General features: G+C 51.2%; 2 protein-coding genes across 2 annotated transcripts in view; one reads left to right on the forward strand and one right to left on the reverse strand.

Moving 5' to 3' along the window:
* Nucleotides 1–1,877, forward strand: part of LOC100899820 (sodium-dependent proline transporter) — a 23,532-nt gene extending 21,655 nt beyond the window's left edge. Inside the window, exon 14 of the mRNA XM_018642049.2 lies at nucleotides 1,225–1,877. Within this exon, the coding sequence (XP_018497565.1) occupies nucleotides 1,225–1,877 (653 nt within the window). The remainder of the gene's footprint in view (nucleotides 1–1,224) is intronic.
* Nucleotides 1,878–11,597: 9,720 nt separating this feature from the next.
* Nucleotides 11,598–12,547, reverse strand: LOC100907697 (uncharacterized). The gene is made up of 3 exons (XM_003739324.1): nucleotides 12,440–12,547; nucleotides 12,069–12,309; nucleotides 11,598–11,948 (listed from the first exon to the last, which is right to left on the reverse strand). The coding sequence occupies exons 1-3, from the start codon at nucleotides 12,543–12,545 to the stop codon at nucleotides 11,834–11,836; spliced, it is 462 nt and encodes a 153-aa protein (XP_003739372.1). The 5' UTR covers nucleotides 12,546–12,547; the 3' UTR covers nucleotides 11,598–11,833.
* Between the last annotated feature and the right edge of the window lie 75 nt (nucleotides 12,548–12,622).

The raw sequence follows: 12,622 nt of genomic DNA on the forward strand, positions 1-12,622 counted from the left end.
GACTCCTCGAAAACTGGTCCGATTACGGAAAATAAAAGAGCTATTCCGCTGTGAGGAAGGCGAGCTTTCCGATGCAAGTATCAGAGAGACGAATTTTCGCCCTCCAGCGCTATTATGGAGGGTGGCTCTATTTTTTTGACCGTTACTTCTAAATAGCAGACGAATTTTTTCCCAGTTCCAGGTGAACGGATTTTTCAAAGTAGATATACGAATCGACAGCTCTTTTCCCGCGCTACAAGATGCCGACCACACCGAGCCTATGCGATACCCTCGTCCCGACTTATGAGGGTTTTAAAATGACATTGGAAATTTCGAAAATGAGCGAATTTGAAACGGGTGTAACCCCCTCAAAACGTATTCAAATGTCTGAAGTGACGTGTTCATTGGGAAGCCCATCCACTTCTCGTCAATCTGAAAAAAAAAGTCCGATTCGGTCGATTTTCTGAAAAGTTACGGACCTCCGAAAAAAGAAGAAGAAGTTTTTAGGTGGCTCTATTATTTTGACCGCCACTGTAGATCGTTAGTTTCCGAACTGACCTACCATTCAGTCGTTTAAAATCCTAAAATGGTCGTCAAGCATAATCGCCTTCTCATATTCAGTTCCGGACCCGATCATGAGGAACTCCTCGGGAACCGCAAAGAAAGGCCGTCAGAAGCGAATTTCCTCTGTACGCGAAGGGAAATAATCGCGGAGGGTATGATCGGATATGACAAACTCAAACTGCTCAAATTCGCAAGAGTTTCGTGAAAACGCCTCAGGAAGCATCGGAATCAGGGGAAAAGTGAGAACGCTCCGTCCAGTCGCTAGGAAGCGAATTCTTCAACCTCGGATTCCATCAGGAGGGTGTTTGCAACGAGTATTTCATCAAAAGGGTGTTTGCGACGAGCCTCTTGCGAGCAAAACTCTGTCATCGATAGACTTCCAAGTTCCCACGAGGCGAAGTTCGAGACAAAGAAGTCTGGTGACTCGAAACTGAATGAATAGAAGCAGTCCGTTGGGGGCGTGAGTCCCTATCCCACGTGGATCTCATGGATTGGTTTAATGAGAGCGGACATACGCATACACACCCTCGTCCACAAAGCATCCGGCATGTCTTCGTTTATGGGCCAGGCTGCGGGTCCAGCTCAGTTCGAGCAGGCAAGATACGGGCGCCCTCGAGTCGATATAAATTATTATATTAGGAACGAAGATAGTCCTAACGAATCCCGTTTACATCATTCCAGGGCTCTCACGCACTAAGATCTTCTGCCTGGGCTCGGCAGCGCTGATCATAGTCGCTCTATGCATCATTATCCCGATCGTCCTGAACGAGACGAGCAACAGTTCGAAGCCGAGCAACACCACCAGCACACGGGGCTCTTCCATAGCAGAATCACTTGTAACGGCGGCGTTGCCAGCGTCGCCGGTGATGAGCACCGAACCGACGCAGCCTGAGCTGCCAAAGACAAATTCGGCAGCGGAAACGACACATATGGACGAAGTCCCCAATGTTGACCAGATGAGCTCGGTTCCAGAAGCGAACCCACCTGCGAGCCTACCTGATGTTCCAAAAGATTCAGAGCAGCCAACCGCGGCCGTGACGGAGGCACTGCACACAACTCCCGACCTGCCCGGAATCGGATCAACAACCCACGATAACGCAGGACTGACCAACCCGGACGGCATGTATTCCTTGCCGCCAATGGTCGGTCCCACGGGAGCCGGAGATCTGCAAGATACACAAGCACCCGCGGTGGAGTTTTCCGCACCGCCTGATCAGCAAGGGGACATGAGCGTTCCCCCGGCAGTCCAAGGTTCCACTCTCCCTGAATCTCCAGCGACTTTCTCTGAACCCGTAGCGAGTTCCGCGAACATACCCATGACGCCGGAAGTGTGAACACTCGAACGATCTTATTATCTTTTCGGTCGCTCCACGGCTTAAGAACTTCGAACTTCACGGTTTTCTGCAAGCCCAACACCAAAGACCACTGTCTTGTCAGAGAGGTTAACGTGTCGGAGAGCTCACCGGTGTAAATGCTTTGAAAATAATAAGTGGTGTTCACATATAGGGATCCTGTGGAGATAATCCCAGTAATAAACTGTCGTATTTTGACGAGTTCCTCAAGGTCTCCCACAACCTTCCCTGAAGGGAATCGGTTCCCGAAAGAATCCCTCGATAGTCTGTGCCCCCTGATAGATGATATGAACAATTTCCATCAATACGTGAGCCCATCCACAAGTTTTCACGAGAGCGCATTTCATAGACATTCGAAATACGCGTGATCCGCCAGGGACCCGGTGTCGGTCCACTCTCCAGTGTCGATTCCGGAACCGGTCCATTCCCGTTGGTGCCTGTCACGAAGATATCTCCCGGCGGCTCCTCGAGAACTCGATGCCGAATTAAGATTGGAGAAGTTTGTTCGTTGACTCCTTCCTCTTCGGAGGCATGATCGAGCGACTTCTGAAACAAGACGTCTCACCTTCCGAGCGTGCCGTCATTCCTGCTATTCAGGATTGCGAGACTATCCATGAGAGTCGTCCTGAGATGTTCGTTGATTCCTCTTATATACATATATGGAGCGCTTCGTCTGTGTGCCCGTCTGTCTGAGATGCATTTCGCGCGAAGGAACTCTCCTGTCCCAGAACCCCGAGCATTCCTCCTTCAGGAAACCGCACACTTCAGGAAACCGCCTATATCCCCCTTCTAACCGGGAGCACTTGTCGTTCATCGAGGCTATCGTTGCCACCGATTTCGGTTGCGAGGCGCCAAGTCCGAATTTTCGCAGCGAGCAAGCTCGCCAAGTACTGTCTCGCGGCGAGGGATTTCATTCATCTGGACAGGAAGGAATCTGTTCTGGTGCCTTCCGAAAAAGCGCTTCGAGGACGGTGGCTCCGGGGGAATTCGATAGCGCCCGAAAAACTTGCAGTCCGCACAAGGCCACAGATGCCATGCTCAGATCGGACAAGGCGAGCGCCGCCGCCCTGAAAATCTGCCGCAGTTCCCCGGCTTCCACAGTCACCATCCCCAATCGTCTTATCAAGTCCTTAACGAGCCCTGAACAGGACGTCAAGGTAAGACATCTCTCGTATTCTCTTCCCTCCCCCGAAAAATTGATCTTGCCTTTTGAGGCGTCCACCTCTCCGGAGCTTGATTCTAAGCGTTTTTCGTCCTGGATGTATGATAAAAGTTTCTGGTGCCGCAAAAGTCTTCGAGAAGATTGAGTGCCATCTGCTCAGTCTGCCGCCGACGGACCCCTACGGACCCGACTTCCACTTTTGCCTCGTCGGCTGACGGTCTCAGTGTTTCCCCCGTGAGCGTTTCGAAGGCGCAGCTCATCAGAGCGATTTTCTTCCAAATGGACAGCAGGAACAAGAGTTCCCTTCCTGTAGACAACTGGACCTGAAGAGCGGTCCTCCGATCCTGGGGTAGCAACCCCTCCACGAGACACCGGTTGGACAGCCACCACCCTCAGTGGTTGGTCGGCCACTGATCGGTTGGCCGGTTCGAGATTCTGTCAACTCCAGTCGCCCTACTCGAATTGCCGTAGGGCATTTTCCTCACGACCTCCTCTAGCGGAAACGTTCCGTCCAGCCGGTTGGCTCTTTTCTGTCTGGCATCGGATGTCCTCCTGATTGTCTCTCACTCAGACGCGTGTGCCCCTCGGCTAGAGTCCGCTTCAGTTGCGCTTCCATTATGTACAGGGCTTCAAAATCCCGTTCTTATCAACCTGTGCATGTCCTTCTCGACTCTCTCCCGCCTGTGAGTTCCCCATCGTTCCTTGCGCTGCACTCCCGCTCGTCTAATCTCGAGACGTCTAATCCTTCTGCCGTATTATTCCCACCCTCGTGCGTAGTGCTGTCCCAACTCCGGTCTGCCCTTCGCTGGGGTCACAAGGTGGGAAGATCTTTCGCGTGCTAGCCAAGGCTCATGATCGGAGCACGGTTCAGTTTTCCTTATTTTCTCGAGTGCTCAACGCCTGTTCTAAAGTTCTCCCTGCAAACGATCCTCCCAAAATCTTCGCATGACGTGCCCCTCCAATTCATCGTCGAGACTATAGAAGTCTGGCTGTGTCTACAGGCCAGGGTCTCGTGTGCATCTTGCCGCAGAATTCCTCCGAGTCCGTTCGACCGTCGCCTTCATCCTGATGAGGGCCATTATCCGGATCGAACTTACCTACTTCCCGTCCGAGAAGAAGGTGTTTTTCCTCCTTTTCTATCGAGTGACGTGATGACGATATCTATGACAGATCGGCCTACCGGGCCATTCACATTGGCTGGCGTCTCCGAATCGCTGCAAACTCTCATATGTCGCCCGCTCAAGGGTCCGGGAACTAAGGTCTGTCCCCCGAACATCCGGCTCACCCATCGTCCCGGACTCCCGACATTCCTTCCGACGAGTTGAATTCGAAAGGAGGACCGATCGTCAGGTCGACGCGCAATCTGGATACTACCAGCGTCCTGTGAAACGGCTCAATGATATCCAATGATTATTGTTGATTATATTGGCGTACATGACCTCCATGCTACATTGATTACCGCATCGATTCCGCCTACGGGAGACCCCATTATCGAAGTCGAACGTCGTTTGCCCAGAACCAGAAGAGGTTCCCGGAAGGGGGTCCTGGCCGTTCTGGGGGCTCCGGAGCCTGGTGAAAATAATTGAACATATTGTCCTTGGAGAATATAGCCGACATAGCTTACAAGAGCAGGTATCGGCCGGCAGTAAGGCGTCAGAATTTCCTACTACATGAATACACTGAGCGGGCTCATGCGATGAAAAACACGGAACATATTTTTTCCCAGCAAAGCTATCGGCTAGTACGGAATGACGTCGCGGACGGTCCCGAGCAGAGTCGAGAACTCCGGAGGGTCCCGCGCGGAAAGAATAGGGGCCTGGAACTTCCCTTTTACGTCGAAGATCGCTCACGATTTGCTCGCTAGTACCGCCCATCGCCAGCACGCCGGACCAGTTGTCAATCCAGGCGCGGAAGACTTTTTCTGGTGGAATCCGCGGAATAATATCCTAGACGTCTGCTTACGCGCCCTCGGAATGAAGTTAAGGAGTGGAACGACTCAAGTTGATGACTGAGCTCATCAAATCGCGAGAATTATTTTATCGGGAAATGAGCATAAAATCGAGTTACATCCCAATCCAGCGTCTACATTGCCCATCTCACCCTCCACGGGACATCAAAGCAAAGATTCATCTCCTCGTTCCCCCAATCGGCAAGATATTCAAAGTTCCACATCTGGTCGGATTAAGATGTCATTTCGGACTCGACTTGATGTTATCGAGACGAGCTGAAGCCCAGCAATGTTCCGACTCAGAGCTTCGAATCGAGTCACCGGGCTACCCCCCCATAGAATAAAGTAGTAGTGTCGGTCCGTCGCTGAAACAAGAATCGGAGTTATTAGCGTGTTAAAGGACTTCAAACTACCTCGTGACGATGCAGAATCATTCCTGCTAGCGTAAGAAGCAATTTTCCCCGCGATCAATCGCATAGTTCTCAAGTCGTTCAGGAAATTTGGCAAGTTTTTCCCTGGTGTTCGCTGGATGTTTCTCCTCCCCACTAGCTCTCTCCACATGATGCCCCGACCGTTCCGCCAAGGCGCGATTCGAAAGACGACGTAGCAGCCTTCTGAGTGAACATGATCGGGGTGATCAGAGGATCGAGAGCGTACGAATGAGTGACATTCCCTCCAGCCTCAGAAGCTCATCTACTCCTGGAGCTCGCGAGTCAGCATCGCATGAGAGTCATGTTGTCATTCATGGTATCCCGACCGCCCGAGTCTGCGAAACTATGAGGACCGCTCGCTTTGCATCACCCGATGAGCCGATAGCTCCGAGATCGAACGCAGAGCTCTCCAGAATATCTTCAGATGATATCACGACTGCTCCGGCGACAATCTTACGATTCGAATGACGACGCAGCAGCCTACCGTGCGAGCTACCCTAAATACCTACGGAGGCTCGAATCGCCTCGGAACCATGATCGGGGTGATCAGAGGATCGAGTGTTCCAATAGATTTCATTCCTGCCATACCGGGAACTTGTTGTCTTCCAGAGCTTGCAAGTCAGCATCGCATAAGTTTCATGTTCCTTCGCATTCTATCATGTTCCTTCGCATTCTATCATGTTCCTTCGTTCCCTATCATGTTATTCCGTGCGCTTCTCTGCGATAACAATATCAGGTCGACGATGAATCGAGAGGTAATTATGAAACAGTCGTCCTGATCACCGACATGGCTGCATTTGCCGCGGAGGTCCCGTGGCATGGCGTTGCGTAGCTAGGGGCTGATTACTTATTCATTTCTTGAGAAAGTATTGCCCGTCGCGATACGGACGACTCGGCCGGACGTCAAGAGTAGAACCTCCGTGCACGGAACGCGAAGATTATCGGCACGTCTCGTTATCCGGAGCCACAACCAAGATCCGAGCATTCATGTCGATGGCTCGAAGGGTCCACAAGCCGGTCCGCGCGGAAAAGGAGCCAGTATGAGCTCATTGCACGAACTCCGCCTAGCAAACGATAAGAGGGGGCGATCACGGCTTTCCACAGACACCTCATCGAAGGGTGAAATTTGACGGACACTGTAATATCGAAACGAGCAGAGGATCCAGAAATGTTCGATGTGTACGAGAAGTTAATTGAAAAAATCCTTGCGAGAGCGAGAGGCTCGCAGGCAAGAAGCTTCGGCTCACGCCGGATGCGGACAGCACGTGCATGAAACGAGGTGTCCACAAGGAATCGGTCGAGTACATCCTTTACGACTGTGGGGATAGATATAAGGGAGCTACCCAACTTGGTACCCTAGGGGATGGAAAGCCTTGATTCACAGACGCTCCGGACCCCGCTTCTCCGCACAACTAAGAGGCTGCAGGAATATTGAAGAAGACTCCGACATATGCGGTGAATCCGCCTTCGAAGTAAGAGTACCCTAATATGTTTATCATTAGGGATCGATGAATTACCATGACCGTTTGCTAGAAGGAGCGTGCTGAAAAGCGTGAAAATCGATATCAAACGCTGAACTGGATCGGTTCCCGACACTGGAATCCTGGGTGAACCAAGCGATCTGTCACTGATTGCGTCGTGACAGAGAAAATGTCCAGTCATCTCTTCCGGCCGCTGAAGACGGGGGTGTCGCCCTGTGCGGCTACTGGCGCGCAGTGGTCCGAGAATCACTTTCTCCCGGATGATTGAAACGCATCGGACAAAGAGCGTTACAGCTCGACGCCTAAAGGGCGTCGCATGTGAGGGTGTGCTTGAAGGAGTCAGAATAATCTTCGGCGCTCGCAGTGTTGAGCATTCGTGGAGCTGTCCTGCTGCTGTTCACATCGACGTTCCTTAGTTTGGCCGAATATCTCGATCTTTATCGAATATATCGAACCGTCCCACAGCCCTCATCATGGAGAGCTACCCGTTGACTCTCAGGATAATAGTTTTAGCCGTTGCCTTCGCTTGCGTGCGTTCAAATCAGCCGCGGGATTACGACGGTAAGATACTTGAATGCACTTTAGTGTCACGACTCGAGCTCCCCGCAAGTTTCGGACTAGTTTCGCATTCGGAAAGCGTTAGAGTGGCACATATCGCCAACCGCATAACAGTCAACGCATTACTAACCCTTAAATTCGATTGATGAGGGAAGACTCGGAAGGAGTAGCTTCTTCGATATCGACGATCTATCGAAGTTCGAGTTGACTTATGAAGAGGAGACCTAATGTCGCAGATTATTCGGGATACCCATCCATGGAGGTATTCACGAGACGCGTGGGTTCCATCGCGTATCCCCCTCCCCGGCGTTCCCCCGTACCGGCCACCCTGAGACAAAAACGGAGACCCCCGATAAGGAGACATTGGGCCAGTGATGCCTATGATCTGCAGGCCTACGAGAGCTCAAATGCGGAACGCAAGGGTCTATTCAGTGGTGAGTTGGGTCGCGACTTTTCCAGTATTCTGATTTTTGATAGTCGTCGTCTCTTTATCTCATCGAGAGAGCTCCTCCACTACTTTCTCAGGGGTTGGAAGTGACATCCTCCTAGCATCGTTGCCTTTCGTTTTCGCTCCCTTGGTCGGGATGCTGATGGCACCTTTAACCCTCCCTACGCAGATGGCGGCAGCGAGCCTACTGGCTGCTAGAGGTAAGTTGACTCCCGTTCCTTCTTCGCTCCCCAGGAACACGTTATAGAAATATACTTAAATAGAAGGACAGGACCCTCCAGGAAACCCCGTTCCTGAATTACATGAAAGAAGCCAAAAATATGGGGAAGCGTGACTTCCTGCCTGTCCTTTTGTAATCATGCCCTCCGCGAAGCATGGACACTGAAACGCGGAAACCGAGCGGAGACTCGAGGTCCGGTGCGCATGTTTACATGACTCCGCTCAGAATCATCAGAAACGGGTTTTCAGACCAACTGTACCCTACTTCTTTCTGATGGACCCTCGATCTGATGAATGGGTGGCTCCCAGTAGAGCTGCATCCCGCCCTTATTTCTGGCGATTCGTTCAAGTGCAGTGGCCAAATTCCATTCAGACGTCTTCCTCGCGGTCCGCTTCTACAATCGGAGCCTTTGCATGGATGCTCCCGGATCTCGTGGGAGACATCGGCGGGAGCGGACCCGAGCGGTGGTCTGATTGAGACATTAGGGATTTTGTATCGCAGCGATCGTTATTGTTGAAAGCCCGACCGCCCTCCGCGAACGATCATAGCCGAATTACCACCTGAATTCCGTACTAACATTTGACACAGAACGAATCGACTCACGAGGATCAATAGGCTCTTTCGTGTCGCGCTGTCACGTGTAATCGCGGGCATAGCCCAAAGAGCGTTTAGGCTCGTCCACCGACCCAGATCCGCGTCCTAGATAGGCGTTATTGATTGATCCCATATCCACGCATTGGTCATTCCGTGGTTCCTTCATTCACTCTCCCCTTCGCTCATTCACCCGTCTCGCCGGTGGGCCACCAGTCGAAATGCGAAACCACACTCTAAGAGCCCTCACGATTCTGACATTCGGATGTTGGCTGGCTCGCTTGCTTGGTTAGAGTGCTTGCCACACGGACTCGGGCCTTGACTAAGTTCGATCGGAGTATTCTCGAAAAAGCGTCTGACACCGACTCCTCCGGGAGGTAATGAACCAAAATAACATCCGTTCTACATCGCGATTCCGAGTTCTACTTCGCATGCAAATATCAACCTCAATCGCTTCTCATCAATAGAATTTGTACGCGGGGCTCGATATAGCTTCGCGTATGCTCATGCGAGGCATGCCACAACATCGTACGGGGGAACGGAAATATTTCACCGACGAGCAATCTTTGCAATAGTTGCGACCGAAAGCCCAGTGGAGCCTTACAGCTCCATAAGCATCGCAGAGGTTGCTGACCCTTTCGAATTAATTAGGGATTTTTCTCAAAGCAGGGACACCTGTGGTACAACGGGGGAAACGAGACCTGGTTGGTAAGCAGGGTGACCTTGAGAAAATGCGACAGAGGATGATCGCCCGGTTAGTGCAATAATTGTGATCGAATACCGAAATTACGTGTTCCTGATGTACGATCATAGAACAGCTCAGCAGACCGCATCAAAACGCAACATTGACCGCAGATACATGAGATGCTCGGGATTGCTAAGCGCTCAAAATCATTGCGTGGAGAAACTTGCCTGCGACTTCGCCGCCTTGAACGATTTCAAGAAGTCGAAGCGATTGGAACGTGAAGTTACCGCCATGTGAGTATCAACTCGAGAATTTTTCCTCACCCAGGTTTGAGCGAATCTCAAAAAAGGGAGAACGATGGTATATGGAGATTATTGCCACTGGCAAGCCGGGATTCCCCGGAAGGAATTTCCGTCTTCTCCCCCCCCCCCCAGGAGTCTTCAAGGAAATATGAGAAGCCGATATTTTTCCACTTGCCTTACGAGAGACGGCTGAAACTCATTGGTTCGTGGGACAAAATCCCCGATGCGGATTTCATGAGCAATCGGTCGCGACCGGACGGGTGAGAACAAGGCTCTTCCATAATTGGCTTCAGGACCGATTTTCTGACAATGCGACTCTTGGATCGATGTCATACGTTGGTAGCTCGCAGAGACGCGGCTTGGAAGTCACGGAGAGCATTTCCAGACCTGCCCCGATTTCGATCTATCGAGCCAAGGACACTCCGACGGATCGACTTCGGAATATCTCCTATCAGATTCGTACTCCACGCGGGGCTTGACGCAACCGCTCGCTCGGAGCGTTCCCTCGGATACTCCGGTCGATTCCGCTGATTATGCTTTTCGTTGCTGTAGAAGAGAACGAGGAATAATATTGAGAGCTCATTGAGACATGTGAATTTTCATCACTCGAATAACGCGAACGAAGCAACGACCATCGGGAGCGAAACATTGCCTGCCCTGCCACGCGCTAATCTGACCCAGCTATCAGATCCCAGTCGACGTGCCGTGGCGTGGGCTCCGGCATCTCGTAGGCTCGGTGCCGAGGAAATGTGATTGAGTCTCGGATCAACATCGCTTCAACGACATTCCCCGTGTCCTGATCGATTTATTTCCGCAATCGGTTCATAGTTCGACTTAGCCCAGTTGGGGGGTCGTTCCGTCGGCTTCTGTTCTGATCGCTGTCAGCTGAATGTGCGACGTCTCCACTTAATCGTGTGTTTCAGAGCACGGCACGCGTACGTGTCGAAGCGCGAGCAAGCCACGCGCAAGACAGAGAGCCTGAAATAGACGGTGGCTTTTATCGAAATCGATATACAAGGCCAAATGTCACCGTTGATTTTGGGCGGGATGATGACTTCAAGGAATGCTTTGGTTCGAAGATGCCGAAAGTCAGAAAGCAGCCTCGTATCGGCACAATCCCGTTTCCGGAATGAAGTCAGCGTTCAGAATTGATCTGCAATCTCCCCTAACGGAATTCTCCTCGGCAGGCTGATTACGAACATCTTGCACAACCCGCACATCAACGAGTCTTTCAAGAACCGCATGAAGAAGGCAGCGCAAGACGGGAAGAAGGACCCGACCTCTTGTCCCAAGTTTCAGTGTGCTTTCGAAGAGGCCCTCACCACGCAGACAGCGCACAGCGCGACACAAGTCTCGGCCATGAAGAAACATTCCAATGAAGGGAAAAGCAAACGAAGAAAACACAAGACGCCTAGCGCCAGTATCGCTAAGGAAGTTGACAAATTGCCCCAACTCTTCGAATTCAGAGCTTAAGCCCAGGCCGCCGCCGAAAGCTACAAATGAGTGAACGGAAGTGAGGAGCGACGATGAGCTCTGGCTGGTGCGTCTGAACTCTAAAAGTGGTCGCAACGACCTGACGTCTGATAAGACGGCGATCAGATATATCGTCGCTCAGCGTGTTCAGATCAGAAGGCGAGCAAGACTCGCTTCTATTTATTGCATTTTATTTATTGCTACGGGCGTCCGCAAGATTCCATGGAGGTTGGTGCCTGTCGATGATAATCCTGATTAGCTGTGTCTTCCCCGTGAGACGGCACATTTTTCTCGCCACCATATCACAGCCACATCATGAGATTTTTTGTCGCCTTATTTATTAAAAAATCGGGTTTAAATAAAGGCTGCCCATGTTCGAAAGCAGCAATCACAACCCCCGGATGTTACGACTGTATTTTCTCGATATATGTATGAACATATCAGAAATTCCTAGATATGCTCTGCCAGCGCTTTACGCTTGTAGCTCTGGTTGACGACTCGCACGCAAAATTGTCTCACCGTCGCTGACCTCTGATCTCAAAGCGACTGAGCATGGAGAGACATTGAAAGACTCGGCACATGGAGAGTCATGAGGTGATGAGAAGAACCGAGCAAGGCGTGAGGGTTGTTCTTTTACATTCATTCGCTCAGAGATTGATTTCTTCGCCGCCGCTGCGGGGATTGAGGATCTTCCCCCTCACTGAGTGTTGCGTAATCGGGGAACCCTTCCGATCGCAGCCAATAAGCGGAAAATCTTCAAGGGAAACGAGGAAAAATGAGACCTATCGAGAGCTTGTCGGGACTTGAATCTATTTTTTTGAAGATTGATATCCCGATGTTCTGCTCAAACGCTTCGATGATCTAAGATTCTTACCCTGCAAATATCACGGGGAGCACGAATATCGATGCCTCGAAAATGAATACTAAGCCTGGGAAGGTAGCGATAGTTTCCGCGTATATCGCTGAGAAACCTATGTCGACGAAGAGAGGGACGACCCGCTCGAAGGACGAGCTCAAGCCGAATACAACTGCGGTTTCCGATGGGGCCAACAGTCGGGTCAAGTGAGAGCTTGCGGCCGTAGTTCCAATAGCTAGCAAGCTCCCCAGCGCGAGTTCTGAGAAGTGTTCTAGGTCAGGGAGTATCGATCATATCTCATTCATCATAGAAACTCAATATGAGAGCGTCTGATTTGTTGCGGTGAGGACGCTCCGGAATCGTTCCAGAGTGTCGCAACAAACACTTACGTATCCAGAACATGAACTTGCCGAAGAACATCAGCGACTTGCAGATCAGTTTTCCAGTGTACGCAAAATACGATACCATCATGAGTTTAGGATCGGAGAGATGCATGACCCTTGTGAACAAGAAAAACACGATCGGAGTCGCTACCATCAATGCAATAATGCTGTATGATGAAACTTTGGCGA

Source organism: Galendromus occidentalis, unplaced genomic scaffold, assembly GCF_000255335.2.
Source record: "Galendromus occidentalis unplaced genomic scaffold, Mocc_1.1 scf7180000076500, whole genome shotgun sequence".
NCBI classification, from domain to species: Eukaryota; Metazoa; Arthropoda; class Arachnida; order Mesostigmata; family Phytoseiidae; genus Galendromus; species Galendromus occidentalis.